Here is a 20249-nt window from a genome sequence, read left to right on the forward strand (position 1 = left end):
TGGATTGAGGTTACACCATATAAAAATTTCACTAAAAATTCAGAAACAAGAGATTCTGCAGATGCAGGAAATCCAGAGCAATTCACACAAAATGCTTAAGAAACTCCAGCAGCACCTATGAAGAGGAATGAACTGGTAATGTTTTGGGCCATAGCCCTTATAAGCCTCCATTAAGGTGTCATCCCTTTGCCCCTGAACTAGTGTCCTGGATGACTCCCCTCAGAGAAATGTTACCTTCTGAAGATCAGTTTTGAGTCTACACTCAGACTGACGAGCTCAAGGCACAGCTGAAGTAAGTTCTATTAAAATGCCTGAGACTTGCTCGAGGACAGCATGAGCTGTTTGGTGAACACGAGATTCTGCAGATGCTGGAAATCCAGAGACAGACAGACAGGCAGGCAGACACACACACACACACACAATGCCAGAAGGCTCAGCAAGTCAGGCAGCAGCTATGGAGAGGAGCAGACAGGCTAAGACGCTTCGTCACGCCTGTATTTTGATTTGTATATGGGTACTTCTGGTGAGTAACAAGTACAATGATCAGCTCAGCAACATGGCAGCTATTTTCATCTGCTCCTTTGAGAAAATATTTAGTCTTTGTTTGCTTCCAATAAAGGTAGGCCGCTTTTCTACATCATTGAGTCAGTGGGTCTAAACACATTGTTGCTGAGAACTTCAATGTCTCTGACAAAAACCAGGGCACTGTCACACAGTATTTAATGTAAAACACAAAACTAAGTCAAAATCTCAATATAATAATATCTTGCAGATACAAACCTTCAGTATGGAATCCAAATAAGATGACCAAACCTTCTGGGTTTTTGCCACTGCAGCAGTGTACACTTTACTGGCATTCGCTGAAGATGATGGAATGAAAAATAGGTAAGGGTAAGGCATCTAAAAATAACAGGTTTATGATCTTATTCCCCATCCCCACTCCTACTTATTCAGTATATTTAATATCTTAATTATTTTTCAACTAAACAAGATCACTTATTTTCCCTCTGAAGTAACAAGCAAATGGATTCACAAGATCAGACTATAACAGCATGGGTCAGCTGTCCACGTCAGAAATTTTATTGTGGCAGATTCAGAAAGGCGAGAAAATATTAAACATGAAATGTTATTAGTATAAGCCAATCCCCTCTATAGTGAATAGAATGGGTTGTAGAAGCGTTGATGAACTCCAACCATAACATTGACGTAGGAAGGTATTGATGTTCTAATTTCCATTAAGGGTGAGACTAGGAGAGTTGAGTCCCCCTCAATGCCCCAGAACAGGAGGGGGACTCAACTGACGGGCCTGGAGACACATGCAAGCAAAAACAGGAATGTGGCAAATAAATGTCCTTCTATGGAGAATACAAATAAACTCATGGGTTTATAACAACTTTACTGTCATTTTATGGCTACTGTAAATGAGATCAAATTAAATCGTCATATAATTTAATCCCCTGGCAGTGACACCGGGATCTGAACTCCTTTCAGGATAAATGGGCCAGAACTCTGGCTAAGAGGCCAGTAAATTAATCAGCAGACTACTGTAAAATATATAAAAGTCAGAAGTGTGGTCTCTTTAGTCTCAGAATAAGAAGCAACTTCCACAAACATAATGAAGTTTGCTGATGACACCACTTTCGTTGGCCAAATCAAAGATGACAAATCAGCACATAGGAGAGAGATTGAAAACCTGGCTGAGTGATGCCATAATAAAAACCTATCACTCAATATCAGCAAGGGCAGGAAGCTAGTTATTGTTTTCCTTTTCCTGTAGTCAGAGGTCCATGAGCCAGTATTCTTCGGGGGAATCAGAGGTGGAGAGAGTCAGCAACTTTAAATTCTTATCATTTCAGAGGACCTGTCCGAGGCCCAGCACGTATACAATTTCGAAGAAAGCATGGCAGCACCTCTACTTCCTCAGGAGTTTGCTAAGATTGGGCATGCTTTCTAAACTTGGATAAACATCTATAGATGCACAGGGAAGAGCATCCTAACTAGTTGCAATATAAACATGAGGAAATCTGCAGATGCTGGAAATTCAAGCAACACACATAAAATGCTGGTGGAACACAGCAGGCCAGGCAGCATCTATAGGGAGAAGCACTGTCAACGTTTCTGGTCAAGACCTTTCGCCAGGACTGTACTTCTTCCTATAGATGCTGCCTGGCCTGCTGTGTTCCACCAGCATTTTGTGTGTGGTAGTTGCATCACAACCTGGTATGGAAACACCAATGCCCAGGAACAGAAAAGGATACAAAAGTAGTTGATGCAGTCCAGTTCTTTACAGGTGAAACCCTACCACTGAGCACATCTACATGGAGCGTTGCCCAGGAAAACAGTATCTATCATCGAAGACCTCCACCACCCAGGTCATTGCTGCCATCAGAAGCCTCAGGACTCACACTACCAGGCTCAGGAACAATTACTACCCCTCAGCTATTGGGCTGTTGAGAGGATAACTTCATTCATATCTATTCGCCCCATCACTGGGTTGTTACTACAACCTATAGACACACTCTTCATCTGATGTTCTGAATAATTATGGTTTGTTTATTATTATTATTTTGTATTTAATATTTGCATAGGTTGTTATCCTTAGAACACTGGTTGTTTGTCTGTACTGTGAGGTGTGATCTTTCATTGATTCTATTGTGTTTTCTTGAACTTACTGTGAATGCCTGCAAGAAAATGTATCAGGGTTGTATATGGTGACATATATGTACTTTGATAATAAACATACATTGAAGCTTGAACAGTCACATACTTAATGATCCAAAATTTATAGTAAATACAAGACGTAGGAATAGAATTTGGTAATTCAGCCCATAGAATTTACTCCACCGCTCAACCCTATGTTGAAAATTCTGCCTTATGCCTGTAACCACAGAAACACAGAACATTACAGCACAGGAACAGGTCCTTCAGCCCTTCTTGGCTGTACCGAACCATTTTTCTGCCTAGTCCCACTGACCTGCACCTGGACCATATTCCTCCATACCCCTCTCATCCATGTAACTGTTCAAATTTTTCTTAAAAGTTAAAAGTGAGCCTGCATTTACCACTTCATCTAGCAACTCATATCACACTCCCACAACTCTCTGTGTGAAGAAGCCCCCCCCAATGTTCCCTTTAAACTTTTTCCCGTTCACCCTTAACCCATGTCCTCTGGTGTTTTTTCTCCCCTAGCCTCAGTGGAAAAAGCCTGCTTGCATTCACTCTATCTATACCCATCATAATTTTATGTAACTCTATCAAATCTCCTCTCATTCTTCTATGCTCCAGGGAATAAAGTCCTAACCTATTCAACATTTCTCTGTAACTCAGTTTCTCAAGTCCCGGCAATATCCTTGTAAACCTTCTCCGCACTCTTTCAATCTTATTAATATCCTTCCTGTAATTAGGTGACCAAAACCGCTCACAAAACTCCAAATTCGGCCTCACCAATTTCTTGTACAACCTCACCATAACATTCCAACTCTTACACTCAATACTTTGATTTATAAAGGCCAACGTACCAAAAGCTCTCTTTATGACCCTATCTACCTGTGATGCCACTTTTAGGGAATAATGTATCTGTACTCCCAGATCCCTCTGTTCTACTGCACTCCTCGGTCTCCTACCATTTACCTTCTATGTTTTACCTTGGTTTTTCCTTCCAAAGTGCAATACCTCACACTTGTCTGTATTAAACTCCATCTGCCATTTTTCAGCCCATTTTTCCAGCTGGTCCAGATCCCTCTGCAAGCTTTGAAAACCTTCCTCACTGTCCACTACACCTTCAATCTTTGTATCATCAACAAATTTGCTGATCCAATTTACCACATTATCATCCAAATCATTGATATAGATGACAAATAACAATGGACCCAGCACTGATCCCTGTGGCACACCACTAGTCACAGGCCTCCACTCAGAGAAGCAATCCTCCACTACCACTCTCTGGCTTCTCCCATTGAGCCAATGTCTAATCCAATTTACTACCTCACCATGTATACCTAGTGACTGAATCTTCCCAACTAACCTCCCATGCGGGACCTTGTCAAAGGCCTTACTGAAGTCCATGTAGACAACATCCACTGCCTTCCCTTCATCCACTTTCCTGGTAACCTCCTCAAAAACTTTAATAGATTTGTTAAACATAATCTACCACATACAAAGCCATGTTGACTCTCCCTAATAAGTCCCTGCCTATACAAATACTTGTAGATCCTGTCTCTTAGTACTCCTTCCAATAATTTACCGGCCTATAATTTCCCAGATTAACTTTTAGACCCTTACTTTGACACCCTTACTAATCAAGATCCTAATCAACTTCCACTTTAAATATACCCAATGAATGGGCTTCCACAGCTGTCTCTGGCAATAAATTCCACAGATTCACCACCCTTAGGGTAAAAAAAAAATCCTGCCATCTGTTTTAAAGGGAGATCCCTCTATTCTGAGGCTGTGTCCATCATCTTTGGCTACCCCACTGTTGGAAACTTCTCCACATCCACTCTACTCAATGGGTTTCAATGAGATCACCCAATGAGTACAGTACAAAAAAATAAGTTATATATAAAATAATCTGCCTTCTGTTGTTGAATAGCACAAATGACAGAATGGTTGTAATATTGATGGCTTATCAGGAGAAAACTTAAGATATATTACATTGTATAAAACCCTAGTTAACCCACTTGAAGTATTGCGTTTAGCTCTGTTAACCACATAAGAGGGAGGATGTGGAAGCTTTAGAGAGGATACAGAGGAGATTTACCAGGATGTAGCCTGGATTAGAGAGCATACATATCTTATGAAGATAAGTTGAGCAAACTACAGCTTTTCTCCTTGGAGCGAAGGGGGATAAGAGGTGATTTGATAGAGTTGTAAAAGATATATACAGCAGGGGCAGGAATGGCTACTTCAAGTGCCAGGTTTTAGATGTTTCAGAGAGGACAGGGAGGGAGACAAAAGAGGTTGGGGTGTAGCACTATTGGTCAGAGATAGCGTCACTACTGCAGAAAAGTTAGAAGTCATGGAGGGGTTGTCCACGGAGGCTCTGTGGGTGGAAGTTAGAAATAGAAAGTGGTCAATAACTCTACTGGGTTTTTTTTATATATATATATAGACAACCCAAAAGTAACAGGGACATTAAGGAGCAGATTGGAGACAGATTCTGGAAAGGAGTAATAGTAACAAGGTTGTTGTGGGAGAGATTTTAATTTCCCAAATATTCATTGGCATTTCCCTAGAGTAAGGGGTTTACACAGAACATAGAACAATACAGCACAGTACAGACCCTTCGGCCCACAATGTTGCGCCGACCCTTAAACCCTGCCTCCCATATAACCCTCCACCTTAAATTCCTCCATATACCTGTCTAGTCTGTCTGCCACCACCACTGACTCAGGCAGTGCATTCCATGCACCAACCACTCTCTGAGTAAAAAACCTTCCTCTAATATCCTCCTTGAACTTTCCACCCCTTACCTTAAAGCCATGTCCTCTTGTATTGAGCAGTGGTGCCCTGGGGAAGAGGCACTGGCTGTCCACTCTATCTATTCCTCTTAATATCTCATATACCTCTATCATGTCTCCTCTCATCCTCCTCTCCAGAGAGTAAAGCCCAAGCTCTCTTAATCTTTGATCATAATGCACACTCTCTAAACCAGGCAGCATCCTGGTAAATCTCCTCTGTACCCTTTCCAATGATTCCACATCCTTCCTAATAGTGAGGTGACCAGAACTGGACACAGTACTCCAAGTGTGGCCTAACCACAGTTTTATAGAGCTGCATCATTACCCCGCGACTCTTAAACTCTATCCCTCGACTTATGAAAGCTAACACCCCTTAAGCTTTCTTAACTACCCTATCTACCAATGAGACAACTTTCAGGGATCTGTGGACATGTACCCCCTGATCCCTCTGCTCCTCCACACTTCCAAGTATCCTGCCATTTACTTTGTACTCTGCCTTGGAGTTTGTCCTTCCAAAGTGTACCACCTCACACTTCTCTGGGTTGAACGCCATCTGCCACTTACTTCTCAGCCCACTTCTGCATACTACCAATGTCTCTCTGCAATCTTCGACAATCCTCTACACTATCCACAACACCATCAACCTTTGTGTCATCTGCAAACATGCCAACCCACCCTTCTACCCCCACATCCAGGTCGTTAATAAAAATCACAAAAAGTAGAGGTCCCAGAACAGATCCTTGTGGGACACCACTAGTCACAACCCTCCAATCTGAATGTACTCCCTCCACCACGACCCTCTGCCTTCTGCAGGCAAGCCAATTCTAAAACCATCTGGCCAAACTTCCCTGGATCCCATGCCTTCTGACTTTCTGAATAAGCCTACTGTGTGGTACCTTGTCAAATGCTTTACTAAAATCCATGTAAATCACATCCACTGCACTATCCTCATCTATATGCCTGGTCACCTCCTCAAAGAACTCTATCAGGCTTGCTAGACACTATCCGCCCTTCACAAAGCCATGCTGACTATCCCTGATCAGACCATGGTTCGCTAAATGCCCACATTTTCTAAATGTCTCTAAGAATCTTTTCCAACAGCTTTCCCACCACAGACATAAGGCTCACTGGTCTATAATTACGCGGACTATCCCTTTTACCTTTTTTTGAACAAGGGGACAACAATTCTCCAATCCTCAATCCCCCCCAGTCCTCCGGTACCATTCTCGTGGACAATGAGGACATAAAGATCCTAGCCAGAGGCTCAGCAATCTCTTCCCTTGCCTCGTGGAGCAGCCTGGGGAATACTCCGTCAAGCCCCGGGGACTTCTCCATCCTAATGTATTTTTAACAACTCCAACATCAACATGCTCCAGAACATCAACCTCACTCATACTGTCCTCACCCTCATCAAGTTCCCTCTCAGTGGTGAATACCAAAGAGAAGTATTCATTGAGGACCTCGCTCACTTCCACAGCCTCCAGACACACCTTCCCACCCTTATCTCTATTCGGTCCTATCTCCTCCTGTCAACCTTTTGTTCTTCACATAACTGAAGAATGCCTTGGGGTTTTCCTTCACCCTACTTGCCAAGGCCTTCTCATGCCCCCTTCTTGCTCTCCTCAGCCCCTTCTTAAGCTCCTTTCTTGCTACCCTATATTCCTCAATAGACTCATCTGATCTTTGCTTCCTAAACCTTACGTATGCTGCCTTCTTCCATCTGACTAGATTCTCCACCTCACTTGTCACCCATGGGTCCTTCACCCTACCGCTCTTTATCTTCCTCACCGGGACAAATTTATCCCTAACATCCTGCAAGGGATCCCTAAACATAGACCACATGTCCATAGTACATTTCCCTGCAAAACCATCATCCCAATTCACACCCGCAAGTTCTAGCCTTATAGCCTCATAATTTGCTCTTTCCCAATTAAAAATTTTCCTGTCCTCTCTGATTCTATCCTTTTCCATGATAATATTAAAGACCAGGGAGCAGTGGTCACTGTCCCCCCCCAGATGCTCGCCCACTGAGAGATCTGTGACCTGACCTGGTTTGTTACTTAATACTAGATCTAGTATGGCATTCCCCCTAGTCGGCCTGTCGACATACTGTGACAGGAGTCCATCCTGAATATAATACTATTATCAGGATAATGTTTTCATGGCATTTTACTGTGATTTACACAAAATCTAAAATGCAAAAAAGTTCTCAATCTTATTCTGATGTTAATTTAAGCAGATTTTTAATTAAATGGCACTAGGATAAATTGTGCAATAAAATTAATGGAACTTGGGCTGTTAATGTTTGACTGGAATGCTCTCTGTACAACTGATTTATTTTTGCAGGGTCTCATCCTTTGAAGGTACTAATTAGCTGTACCTAGTCTGTTTACTATAGCTTTTGTACTTGTATTTTGGAAAGACACTACTGTAAATTGTAAATACATGATTCATATCTAATCTAAGGAAAAGGATAACTTGTAACAGACTTGGAAAGTGAAATAATGTTTTATTTACTGTACTAAAAAAAAAGGAGAATATAGGGAGTTGAGAAGGAGGACCGCAAAGGTAGCAATCTCGGGATTACTGCCTGAGCCACGTAACACCGAGAATAGAAATGGACTGAGTTGGAGGATAAATGCATTGCTGAGGGATTGGAGCAGGGGGCAGGGATTCAAGTTTCTGGATCATTGGGACCTCTTTTGGGGCAGGTATGACCTGTACAAAAAGGACCAGGTGCACTTGAATCCTCGGGGCACCAATATCCTGGCGGGGAGTTTTGCTAAGGCTGCTGGGGAGACTTTAAACTAGAATGGTTGAGGGGTGGGAATCAAATTGAAGAGACTAGGAGAGAGGAGGTTAGTTCACAAATAGAGAAAGCTTGTAGACAGTGTGTGAGGGAGTATAGGCAGGTGATTGAGAAAGGGAGCGCTCAGACCAAAGACGTAGGGGAGAAGAAGAAAGATAGTAAAGTTGCTTACACTGTTAGGGAGAAACAGAGAGTAAGAGGTGGAGAATTTCTTAAATGCATTTCTTTTAATGCTAGGAGCACGGTAAGAAAGGTGGATGAGCTCAGAGCATGGATTGATACCTGGAAATATGTTGTAGCTATTAGTGAAACATGGTTGCAGGAGGGGTGTAATTGGCAACCAATCATTCCTGGATTTCGTTGCTTCAGGTGTGATAGAATTGGAGGGGCAAGAGGGGGAGGCGTTGCATTGCTTGTCAGAGAAAATATTACAGCAGTGCTTTGGCAGGATAGATTAGAGGGCTCGTTTAGAGAGGCTATTTGGGTGGAATTGAGGAATGGGAAAGGTGTAGTAACACTTATAAGGGTGTATTATAGACCACCTAATGGGGAGCAAGAATTGGAGGTGCAAATTTGTAAGGAGATAGAATATATTTGTAGTAAGCACAAGGTTGTGATTGTGGGAGATTTTGATTTTCCACACATAGACTGGGAAGCCCATTCTGTAAAAGGGCTGGATGGTTTGGAGTTTGTAAAATGTGTGCAGGATAGTTTTTTGCAGCAATACATAAAGGTGCCAACTACAGAAGGGGCAGTGTTGGATCTCCTGCTAGGAAATGAGATAGGTCAGGTGTCGGAGGTATCTGTTGGGGAGCACTTCGGGTCCAGTGATCACAATGCCATTAGTTCCAATATAATTATGGAGAAGGATAGGTCTGGACCCAGGGTTGAGATTTTTGATTGGAGAAAGGCTAACTTTGAGGAGATACAAAAGTATTTAGAAGAAGTGGATTGGGACAATTTGTTTTATGGGAAGGATGTAATAGAGAAATGGAGGTCACTCAAAGGTGAAATTTTAAGGGTACAGAATATTTATGTTTCTATGAGGTTGAAAGGAAAGGTTAAAAGTTTGAGAGAGCCATGGTTTTCAAGGGATATTGGAAACTTGGTTCGGAAAAAGAGAGAGATCTACAATAAATATAGGTAGCATGGAGTAAATGAGGTGCTCGAGGAATATAAAGAATGTAAAAAGAATCTTAACTAAGAAACTAGAAAAGCTAAAAGATACGAGGTTGCTTTGGCAAGTAAAGGGAAAATAAATCCAAAGGATTTCGACAGTTATATAAATAGCAAAAGGACAGTGAGGGATAAAATTGGTCCCTTAGAGAATCAGAGTGGACAGCTATGTGTGGAGCCAAAAGAGATGGGGGAGATTTTGAACAACTTCTTTTCTTCGGTATTCATAAGGAGAAGGATATTGAATTGTGTAAGGTAAGGGAAACAAGTAGGGTAGTTATGGAAACTATGATGATTAAAGAAGAGGAAGTACTGGTGCTTTTAAAGAATATAAAAGTACATAAGTCTCCAGGGCTTGACAGGATATTCCCTAGGACCTTCAGGGAAGTTAGTGTAGAAATAGCAGGAGCTCTGACACAAATATTTCAAATGTCATTAAAAAAAGGGGATCGTGCCATTGCTCATGTGGTTCCATTGTTTAAAAAAGGGTTCCAAGAGCAAACCTTGCAATTGTTTGACGTCAGTGGTGGGTAAATTAATGGAAAGTATTCTTAGAGATGGTATATATAATTATCTGGATAGACAGGATCTGATTAGGAACAGTCAACATGGATTTGTGCGTGGAAGATCATGTTTGACAAATGGACTTCAGTAAGGCCTTTGACAAGGTTCCACATGGAAGGTTAGTTAGGAAGCTTCCATCGTTAGGTATTAATATTGAAGTAGTAAAATGGATTCAACAGTGGCTGGATGTTTGTCAGGTTGGAGACCGGTAACTAGTGGTCTACCTCAGGGATCTGTACTGGGTCCAATGTTGTTTGTCATATACATTAATGATCTGGATGATGGGGTGGTAAATTGGATTAGTAAGTATGAAGATGATACTAAGGTAGGTGGCATTGTGGATAATGAAGTAGATTTTCAAAGCTTGCAGAGAGATTTAGGCCAGTTAGAAGAGTGGGCTAAAAGGTGGCAGATGGAGTTTAATGCTGATAAGTGTGAGGTGCAACATTTTGGTAGGACTAATCAAAATAGGACATACATGGTAAATGGTAGGGCATTGAGGAATGCAGTAGAACAGAGTGATCTAAGAATAATGGTGCATAGTTCCCTGAAGGTGGAATCTCATGTGAATAGGGTGATGAAGAAAGCTTTTGGAATGCTGGCCTTTATAAATCAGAGCATTGAGTATAGGAGTTGAGATGTAATGTTAAAATTGTACAAGGGATTGGTAAGGCCAGATTTGGAGTATTGTGTTCAGTTCTGGTCAACAAATTATAGGAAAGATGTCAACAAAATAGAGAGAATACAGAGGAGGTTTACTAGACTGTTACCTGGGTTTCAGCATCAAAGTTACAGAGAAAGGTTGAACAAGTTAGGTCTTTATTCTTTGGAGCATAGAAGGTTGAGGGGGGACTTGATAGAGGTATTTTAAATTATGAGGGGGATAGATAGTGTTGACGTGGATAGGCTTTTTCCATTGAGAGTAGGGGAGATTTAAACAAGAGGACATGAGTTGAGAGTTAGGGGGCAAAAGTTTAGGGGTAACACAAGGGGGAACTTCTTTACTCAGAGAGTGGTAGCTGGGTGGAACGAGCTTCCAGTAGAAGTGGTAGAGGCAGGTTCAATATTGTCATTAAAAAAAAAATTGGATAGGTATATGGACAGGAAAGGAATGGAGGGTTATGGGCTGAGTGTAGGTCAGTGGGACTAGGTGAGAGTAAGCGTTCGGCACGGACTAGAAGGGCCGAGATGGCCTGTTTCCGTGCTGTAATTGTTATATGTTTATATATTATAAACCAACTAATCAGGTACCAATCAATATTAGGGAAGTTAAAGTCACCCATGATAACAACCCTGTTATTTTTGCACCTTTCCAAAATCTGCCTCCCAATCTGCACCTCGGTGTCTCTGCTGCTACCAGGGGGCCTATAGAATTCTCCCAGTAGAGTAACTGCTCCCTTCCTGTTCCTGACTTCTACCCATACTGACTCAAAAGAGGATCCTGCTACATTACCCACCCTTTCTGTAGCTGTAATAGTATCCCTGACCACTAATGCCACCCCTCCTCCCCCTTCCCCCCCCCCCATCCCTTTAAAAACACTGAAATCCAGGAATATTGAGAATCCATTCCTGCCCTGGTGCCAGCCAAGTCTCTGTAATGGCCACTACATCGTAATTCCATGTACGTATCCAAGCTCTCAGTTCATCACCTTTGTTCCTGATACTTCTTGCAGTGAAGTAGACGCACTTTAGCCCTTCTACCGTACGTCCTTTACACCCTTTATTCTGTTTCTCTTTCCTCAAAGCCTCTTTTTATGTTAGATCTGGCTTTACTCCATGCACTATACTTGCAGCTGTCGCATGACCTTTATCCTCCTCCACCTCACTATCTGCTCTAACACTCTGGTCCCCTCCCGTTGCAAATCTAGTTTAAACCCCCTGGAGCAGCACTAGCAAACCTTCCTGAAAGGATGTTAGTCCCCTCCAGTTCAGGTGCAACCCATCCCGTCGGAACAGGTCTCACCTTCCCTGGAACAAGACCCAATTGTCCAGAAACATGAAGCCCTCCCTCCTGCACCAACTTCTTAGCCATGTATGTATCTGCATTAATTTCCTGTTTCTAGCCTCACCAGCACATGGCACAGGTAGCAATTCTGAGATTCAACTTTGCACTTAACTCCCTAAATTCTCTTTGCAGGACCTTCTTTTCTTCTTATCCATGTCATTGGTCCCTACATGGACCACGACATTTGGCTGCTCATCCTCCCTCTTGAGAATACTGAGAACTTGATCCGAGAGATCGCGGACCCCGGCACCAGGGAGGCAACAGACCATCCCGGATTCTCAATCTCTTCCACAGAATTTCTTATCTGTCTCCCTAACTATCGAATCCCCAATCACTACTGCTCTCCTCTTTTCCCTTCTTCCCTTCTGAGCTGAGGGTCCAGTCTCGGTGCCAGAGATGCAACCACTGCAGCTTGTCCCTGGTAGGTCGTCCCCACCAACAGTATCCAAAACGGTATTCTTATTGTTAATGGGAATGGCCACAGGGGTGCTCTACCAATTCTGTCTATTCCCCTTCCCTCTCCTGACAGTCACCCAGCTACCTGCCTCCTGGCTTTTAGGGGTGACTATCTCCCTGCAACTCCTGTTTATTTCTGCCTCTGCCTCACAAATGATCTAAAGTTCATCCAGCTTCCCAACTCGGTTTGTCAGGAGCTGCAGCTGGATGTATCTTTTACAGGTGTAGTCATCAGGGACAATTGTGCTTGCCCTGATTTCCCACATACTGCAAACGGAGCACTCGACTGCCCTAACTGCTGCCTCCATTACCAACTCCTAAGTTAATTAGAGTTATTAAAGGAGCTTACCTGGACTTACCTCACTGGGAGCATGCTCGTCCTCAGCCTCTCAAGCCAAAGCCTTCCTACTCTGTCTCCTACTACTATGTCGCCCGCTCCGTTAATCTGCTCGCTTTTTAAACTCTCCAGCTGCCTCACTGTCATGCGTTTGCACAGTCATGCCCCGTTCAAACTGCTGAAGAAATGACTGGAGTTTTTTTTTAGGTGTGTTCAGGAAGGTTTCTTAACACAACATGTAGATAAGCCTACAAGAGGAGAAGCTGTACTTGATCTGGTATTGGGAAATGAACCTGGTCAGGTGTCAAGTCTCTCAGTAGGAGGGCATTTTGGAGATAGCAATCACAATTCTATCTCCTTTACCATAGCATTGGAGAGGGATAGGAATAGACAAGTTAAGGAAACGTTTAATTGGAGTAGGGGGAAATATCAGGCAGGAACTCGGAAGCATAAATTGGAAACAGATGTTCTCAGGGAAACGTAAGGAAGAAATGTGCAAATGTTCAGGGGATATTTGCATGGGGTTCTGCGTAGATATGTTCCAATGAGACAGGGAAAGGATGGTAGCGTTCAGGAACCATGGTGTATAAAGGCTTTTGTAAATCTAGGCAAGAAGAAAAGAAGAGCTTAAGAAAGGTTCAATAAACTAGGTAATGATAGAGATCTAGAAGATTATAAGGCTATCAGGAAGGAGCTTAAGAATGAAATTAGGAGAGTCAGAAGGGGCCATGAGAAGGCCTTGACGGACAGGATTAAGGAAAACCCCAAGGCGTTCTACAAGTATGTGAAGAACAAGAGGCTAAGACGTGAGAAAATTGGACCTATCAAGTGTGACAGTGGAAAAGTGTGTATGCAACTGGAGGAGATGGCAGAGGTACTTAATGAATACTTTGTTTCAGTATTCATCATGGAAAAGGATCTTGGTGATTGTAGGGGTGACTTGCAGTGGACTGAAAAGCTTGAGCATGTAGATATTAAGGAAAAGGATGTGCTGAAGCTTTTGGAAAGCATCAAGTTGGAAAAGTCATCGGGACCGGACAGGATGTACCCAAGGCTACTGTGTTAAGTGAGGGAGGAAATTGCTGAGCCTCTGGCAATGATCTTTGCATCATCATTGAGGACGGGAGAGGTTCAGGGAGGATTGGAGGGTTGTAGATGTTGTTCCCTTATTCAAGAAAGGGAGTAGGGATAGCCCAGGAAATTATAGGCCTTACTTCAGTTGTTGGTAAGTTAATGAAGATGATCCTGAGAGGCAGGATTTATGAACATTTAGAGAGGCATAATATGATTAGGAGTAGTCAGCATGGCTTTGTCAAGGGCAGGTCAAGCCTTTCAAGCTTGATTGATTTTTTGAGGATGTGACTGAACACATTGATGAAGGAAGAGCAGTAGATGTCGTGTATATGGATTTTAGCAAGGCATTTGATAAGGTACCTCATGCAAGGCTTATTGAGAAAGTAAGGAGGCATGGGATCCAAGGAGACCTTGCTTTGTGGATCCAGAACTGGCTTGCCCACAGAAGGCAAAGTGGTTGTAGACGGGTCATATTCTGCATGGAGGCCGGTGACTTGTGGTGTGCCTCAGAGATCTTTTCTGGGACCCCTTCTCTTTGTGATTATTATAAATGACTTGGATGAGGAAGTGGAGGGATGGGTTAGTAAATTTGCTGATGACACAAAGGAGGTGTTGTGGATAGTGTGGAGGACTGTCAGAGGTTACAGAGGGACATTGATGGCATGCAAAACTGGGCTGAGAAGTAGCAGATGGAGTTCAACCCAGATAAGTGTGAGGTGGTTCATTTTGGTAGGTCAAATATGATGGCAGAATATAGCATTAATGGCTAGACTCTTGGCACTGAGGAGGATCAGAGGGATCTTGGGGTCCGAGTCCATAAGACACTCAAAGCTACTACGCAGGTTGACTCTATGGTTAAGAAGGCATATGGTACATTGGCATTCATCGGTCATGGGATTGAGTTAAAGAGCTGAGAGGTAATGTTGCAGCTATATAGGGCCCTGGTCAGACCCCACTTGGAGTACTGTGCTCAGTTCTGGTCGCCTCACTACAGGAAGGATGTGGAAACCGTAGAAAGGGTGAAGAGGAGATTTACATGGACGTTGCCTGGATTGGGGAGTATGCCTTACAAAACCAGGTTGAGTGAACTTGGCCTCTTCTCCTTGGAGCGATGGAGGATTAGAGGTGACCTGATGGAGGTGTACAAGATAACGAGAGGCATTGTGGATAGTCAGAGGCTTTTTCCCCAGAACTGAAATGGCTAGCACGAGAAGGCATAGTTTTAAGGTGCTTAGCAGTAGGTACAGAGAAGATGTCAGGGTTAAGTTTTTTCTTTTACGCAGAGAGTGGGGAGTGCATGGAATGGGTTGCCGGCGGCGGTGGTGGAGGTGGAAACAATAGGGCCTTTTAAGAGACTCCTGGATAGGTGCATGGAGCTTAGAAAAATAGAGGGCTGTGGGTAAACATAGGTAGTTCTAAGGTAGGGACATGTTTGGCACACTTTGTGGGCTGAAGGGACTGTATTGTGCTGTAGGTTTTCTATGTTTCTAAAAAATGATAAGAGATTGAGTAGATAGCCAGAGACCACCCCCACCCCCCACCATCCAACAGGGTGGAAATGGCTAATATGAGGTGATTGGAGGAGTCAGAAGCAAGTTGTTCCTCCCCCCACAGAGAGTGGCAAGTGGTGGTAGAAGCAGATACATTAAGAAGATAGAAGAAACTTAGATAAGCACAAGGATGACAGAAAAAAATGAAGGGCTACGTAGGAGGGAACAGTCAGATTGATCATAGAATAAGTTAAAAAGTCAGCATAACATAATGGGCCAAAGGGCCTGTACTGTGCTGTAATGTTCTACACTCATCAGAAATGAGATGCCCTGTAAGAAACGTGAGCAGAATCCATCACAGCTTTTAAACCGAAAAATGTATAATGTCCTTCTATGCATCTGGCTTTCTTCACCCACATGATGTACACCAGAGGCACAGTAAATCGCAGCAACTAGTTATGCACCACCTATGCCTTCTTCAACCTTATTCCCTCCCATCATTTCAAAAACATTCTTCTAGAATCAAAGAGTTACAAGGGAAGCATTCAAATCATTGTGTCCGTGCCACCCAAAAACAATCAGGATAATTCCATTCCTCACATCTCCAAGTGAACATATATGGAGGCAGCTTCAGACTGTGTTCCACATCTGTAATCTTGGCTCAGCACAAGTCAAATGTAACCACCTTTGCAAGCAGAATATAAGTTGCTGCACACCCAGTGGCCTTCCTGACAGCTTGAACCAGTCTGGCCATTCTCCTCTGACCTCTCTAATTAACAAGGTATTTTCACTGCTCACTGAACATTTTTGGTTTTCGCACTATTCTCTGTAGTAAATTCTAGAGACTATTGTGCATGAAAATCCCAGGACATCAGCAGTTTCCGAGATACTTAAACCATGCTGTCCAGGACCAACAATCATTCCATGGTCAAAGTTATTTAAATCACATTTCTTCCCCATTCTGATGTTTAGGCTCTTTCTAAATGACTCACCCACTATTCCTTTGATTGGATTCAGCTGATTCTGAAAGGGCTTGATTGTGTCCATAACAGACTTGTCCCGCAGCACATTTCTGTGAAGCATGTCCAAAAAAGTCTACAAAACAAGAGATTTACATTTAGGCAGCTGAAAACACTCCTTGGACTCAATCATTTGGGCTGAATTATTCAAAGGTTTAACCGAAAAGCTCTTCAGAATTTATAAAATCATTTCATACTCATGAGCAATAAGAAAAAACAATTTTGTAAGAAGTAGCAAACAGAAGAACAACTGTGTCAAAAAGCATTGGTATTGACAATACTTGTCCAATGTACAGAAACAAGGAAAGGGAAAGAATTGGAGTGTTTAGATTGTCCAGTGTACCACACAGCACAAATGTACCATCCCATCAGTCAACCTTCGATACGAGACAAGTTACCAAAGCAGTAACTCCGATCAATTTAGTTGGAGGAGAGCAAAACTCAATAAGACTGATCAAATCTGTGATTAGTTACTGCATCAGATATAGAATATAGAACAGCATAGGCCCTTTGGATCATGATTTTGTGCCAACCCTTTAATCTACTCTAAGGTCAATCAAAGCCTTCCCTCCTACATAATACTCCATTTTTCATCAGTCTATTTTCGCTTATTTTCGAGTCTCTTAAATGTCCCTAATGTATATGCTTCTACTACCACCCATGGCAGTGTGTCCCACACACCCACCTCAACCTCTGTAAAATACCTACCTCCGACCACTCCCCCACACCAAAATTTTCTGCAATCACCTTAGAATTATGTTCCCTTGTATTAGCCATTTCTGCCCTGGGGAAAAATCTCTGAGTGTCTATTTGATCTATGCCTTATCTCCATCAAGTCATCTCTAATTCTCCTTTGCTCCAAAGAGCAAGGCCCGACCTGTCCACTCTGTTCCATTTTCAAGAAAATGTCAAGCATTCTAATACACTGTGGTAAATCCTTATTATCGTCACATTCTGGCAAAAGTAGCAGCTTTGCTTCGTCTAATCATGTCTACACATTTTTTTAACTCTACCAATTACTGCTACCTTTCACAATTATTAACAAATGGGGAAACAAAATCTGCTAGAGGAACTTAGGAGGTTGAGGAGAGAAAGCACAATATCCTGGTCAAAATCCTGCATCATGTCATCAGTAATTCCTCCCCTCACATCCCACACCCTTACAATGTTGGTAGACCCTCTGAATTCTTCCAGCAGATCATTGCTCCAGACCCCAGTGCATCTTCTATTCTTTGCTTAACCTTGAATTGGATTGTATAATTGTTTTTTCCCTTGTAGTTTAACTTTCTTTATGCTTGTTTGTATTTTTATACAGTTATTTATGATTGACACATTTAGAAAGTTAGCCCAGGTTCTCGGTCATTCAGGTCATTGTATATCAAGCAATAGTAAATCAAGGTAACTGGACTTGCTTTGTTGTCCAGAAGATGTTTCGCCACTCATCTGCAAGGCTGTAAACTGCAAAACTACCCACTATGGATCAGAACTGAAGAAGCCTCTTGGATGAGTGGTGAAATGTCTTCTGGACAACACAGCAAGTCCAGTTGCCTTGATTTACTACTGTTTGATAATTTTCATATATGATTCGCCTACTAAACTGCGTGAGTCAAACCTGCAAGTTTCAATTTTATGGTGTTCTCAGGCCAACTGAACAATCTGGCGCTTTGCTGTCTCTGAGGGAGCTCAGCAAGATTTGGAATGGAGTGTGCTGACTAGAAACAGGTCGAGAACCCATAAACGCTTCCATTTCTCCCTGATCTCACTGACTAAAGCATCAAGCCAGAGTGAAATAATTGAAAATGCGAATGAAAGGCGAGAGAGTGTTCAGCACCATCTGCCTGCATTTGAACAGTCCCTCCCTCCTGCTCACTGTTGTCGGAGAAAGCTGCCTGCGATTGACTGGTTTCTTTCTCCCCATTCTTGCTCAATGTTGCCGGAGGATAATGCCAGAGTCTTTGGTCTTGGGCAAGGTTTAATTGATGTGGTTTGTGGATTGGACACTGCCGTTTAGAGTACAATGTGTTTCTGGTTTCTGAGTTCTCCTTTTACCATTGCTATTTTGTGTGATTTTGATCAATGTTTGACAAATCTTATTGAATTTTTTGAAGAGGTTACGAGGAAAGGTGACGAGGGTAAAGCAATGAATGTTGTCTATATGGACTTCAGTAAGGCCTTTGACAAGGTTCCACATGGAAGGTTAGTTAGGAAGGTTCAATCATTAGGTATTAACATTGAAGTAGTAAAATAGATTCAACAGTGGGTGGATGGGAGATGCCAGAGAGTAGTGGTGGATAACTGTTTGTCAGGTTGGAGGCTGCTGACTAGTGGTCTGCCTCAGGGATCTGTACTAGGTCCAATGTTGTTTGTCATATACATTAATGATCTGGATAATGGGGTGGTAAATTGGATTAGTAAGTATGCAGATGACACTAAGATAGGTGACGTTGTGGATAATGAAGTAGGTTTTCAAAGCTTGCAGAGAGATTTAGGCCAGTTAGAAGAGTGGGCTGAAAGATGGCAGATGGAGTTTAATGCTGATAAGTGTGAGGTGCTACATTTTGGTAGAAATAAACCAAATAGGACATACATGGTAAATGGTAGGGCATTGAAGAATGCAGTAAAACAGAGTGATCTAGGAATAATGGTGCATAGTTCCCTGAAGGGGAATCTCATGTGGATAGGGTGGTGAAGAAAGCTTTTGGTATGCTGGCCTTTATAAATTAGAGCATTGAGTATAGGAGTTGGGATGTAATGTTAAAATTGTACAAGGCATTGGCAAGGAAAAATTTGGAGTATTGTGTACTGTTCTGGTCACCGAATTATAGGAAAGATGTCAACAAAATAGAGAGAGTACAGAGAAGATATACTAGAATGTTACTTGGGTTTCAGCACCTGTTACAGAGAAAGGTTGAACAAGTTAGGTCTTTATTCTTTGGAGCGTAGAAGGTTGAGGGGGGACTTGACAGAGGTATTTAAAATTATAAGGGGGATAGATAGAGTTGACGTGGATAGGCTTTTTCCATTAAGAGTAGGGGAGATTTAAACAAGAGGACATGAGTTGAGAGTTAGGGGGCAAAAGTTTAGGGGTAACACAAGGGGGAACTTCTTTACTCAGAGAGTGGTAGCTGTGTGGAACGAGCTTCCAGTAGAAGTGGTACAGGCAGGTTCGATATTGTCATTGAAAGTAAAAATGGATAGGAATATGGACAGGAAAGGAATGGAGGGTTATGGGCTGAGTGTAGGTCAGTGGGACTAGGTGAGAGTAAGCGTTCAGCACGGACTAGAAGGGCCGAGATGGCCTGTTTCCGTGCTGTAATTGTTATATGGTTATATAGTTTTCTTTGTTTCATAGCTGTCTGTGGGGAAGACATCTCAGGGTTGTAGATTGCATATATATTTTGATAATAAATGTACTAATCTTGAATCTTTGAATGTAAATACAATTGTTTGGTATGTTTCCTGGTGGTATAGCTCTTCTGTATTTTCTGGAAGCTTCTTGGGTATCACATTATTTGAATAGCGGCAATCTTATGCAATGTAATGTCTATCAGCTATGGAAAGTCAATGGAATTTAATGGTATAAGAGGAGCAAACCGCATTGGCTTATTCTCTCTTCCCTTTGTTCTTTTCCCTACCACTACGGTCTCTTTCCTTCTTGCTTCATCTTCTTGTTTCATTCTTGTAATACTTAATAAACTACCAAAAGCAACAAGTTTTATGCCTCATTCCTGACTTCCGAAGAACCTCGAATCAAGAACATTAGGATCCAACAGGTTGTTCTCCTTTGAGTTGAGGAAACTGAGAGGATATTTGGCAGAGATGAGCAGTTAAGAAAGGGAAGACAGATATTAGCAGAATGG

The 20249-nt window shown here is 42.4% G+C and overlaps 1 protein-coding gene across 3 annotated transcripts in view; it reads right to left on the bottom strand.

The window, feature by feature from the left end:
• Window positions 1-20249, bottom strand: part of washc5 (WASH complex subunit 5) — a 168921-nt gene that overhangs the window by 15760 nt on the left and 132912 nt on the right. For all 3 annotated transcript variants that reach the window (XM_059970802.1, XM_059970799.1, XM_059970791.1), the window contains 2 exons: window positions 16363-16465; window positions 781-860 (listed from right to left, as the gene is read on the bottom strand). In XM_059970802.1, the coding sequence (XP_059826785.1) occupies window positions 781-860; window positions 16363-16465 (183 nt within the window). The remainder of the gene's footprint in view (window positions 1-780; window positions 861-16362; window positions 16466-20249) is intronic.

The sequence above is a fragment of the Hypanus sabinus genome, chromosome 1, assembly GCF_030144855.1.
Source record: "Hypanus sabinus isolate sHypSab1 chromosome 1, sHypSab1.hap1, whole genome shotgun sequence".
Classification (NCBI taxonomy): domain Eukaryota; kingdom Metazoa; phylum Chordata; class Chondrichthyes; order Myliobatiformes; family Dasyatidae; genus Hypanus; species Hypanus sabinus.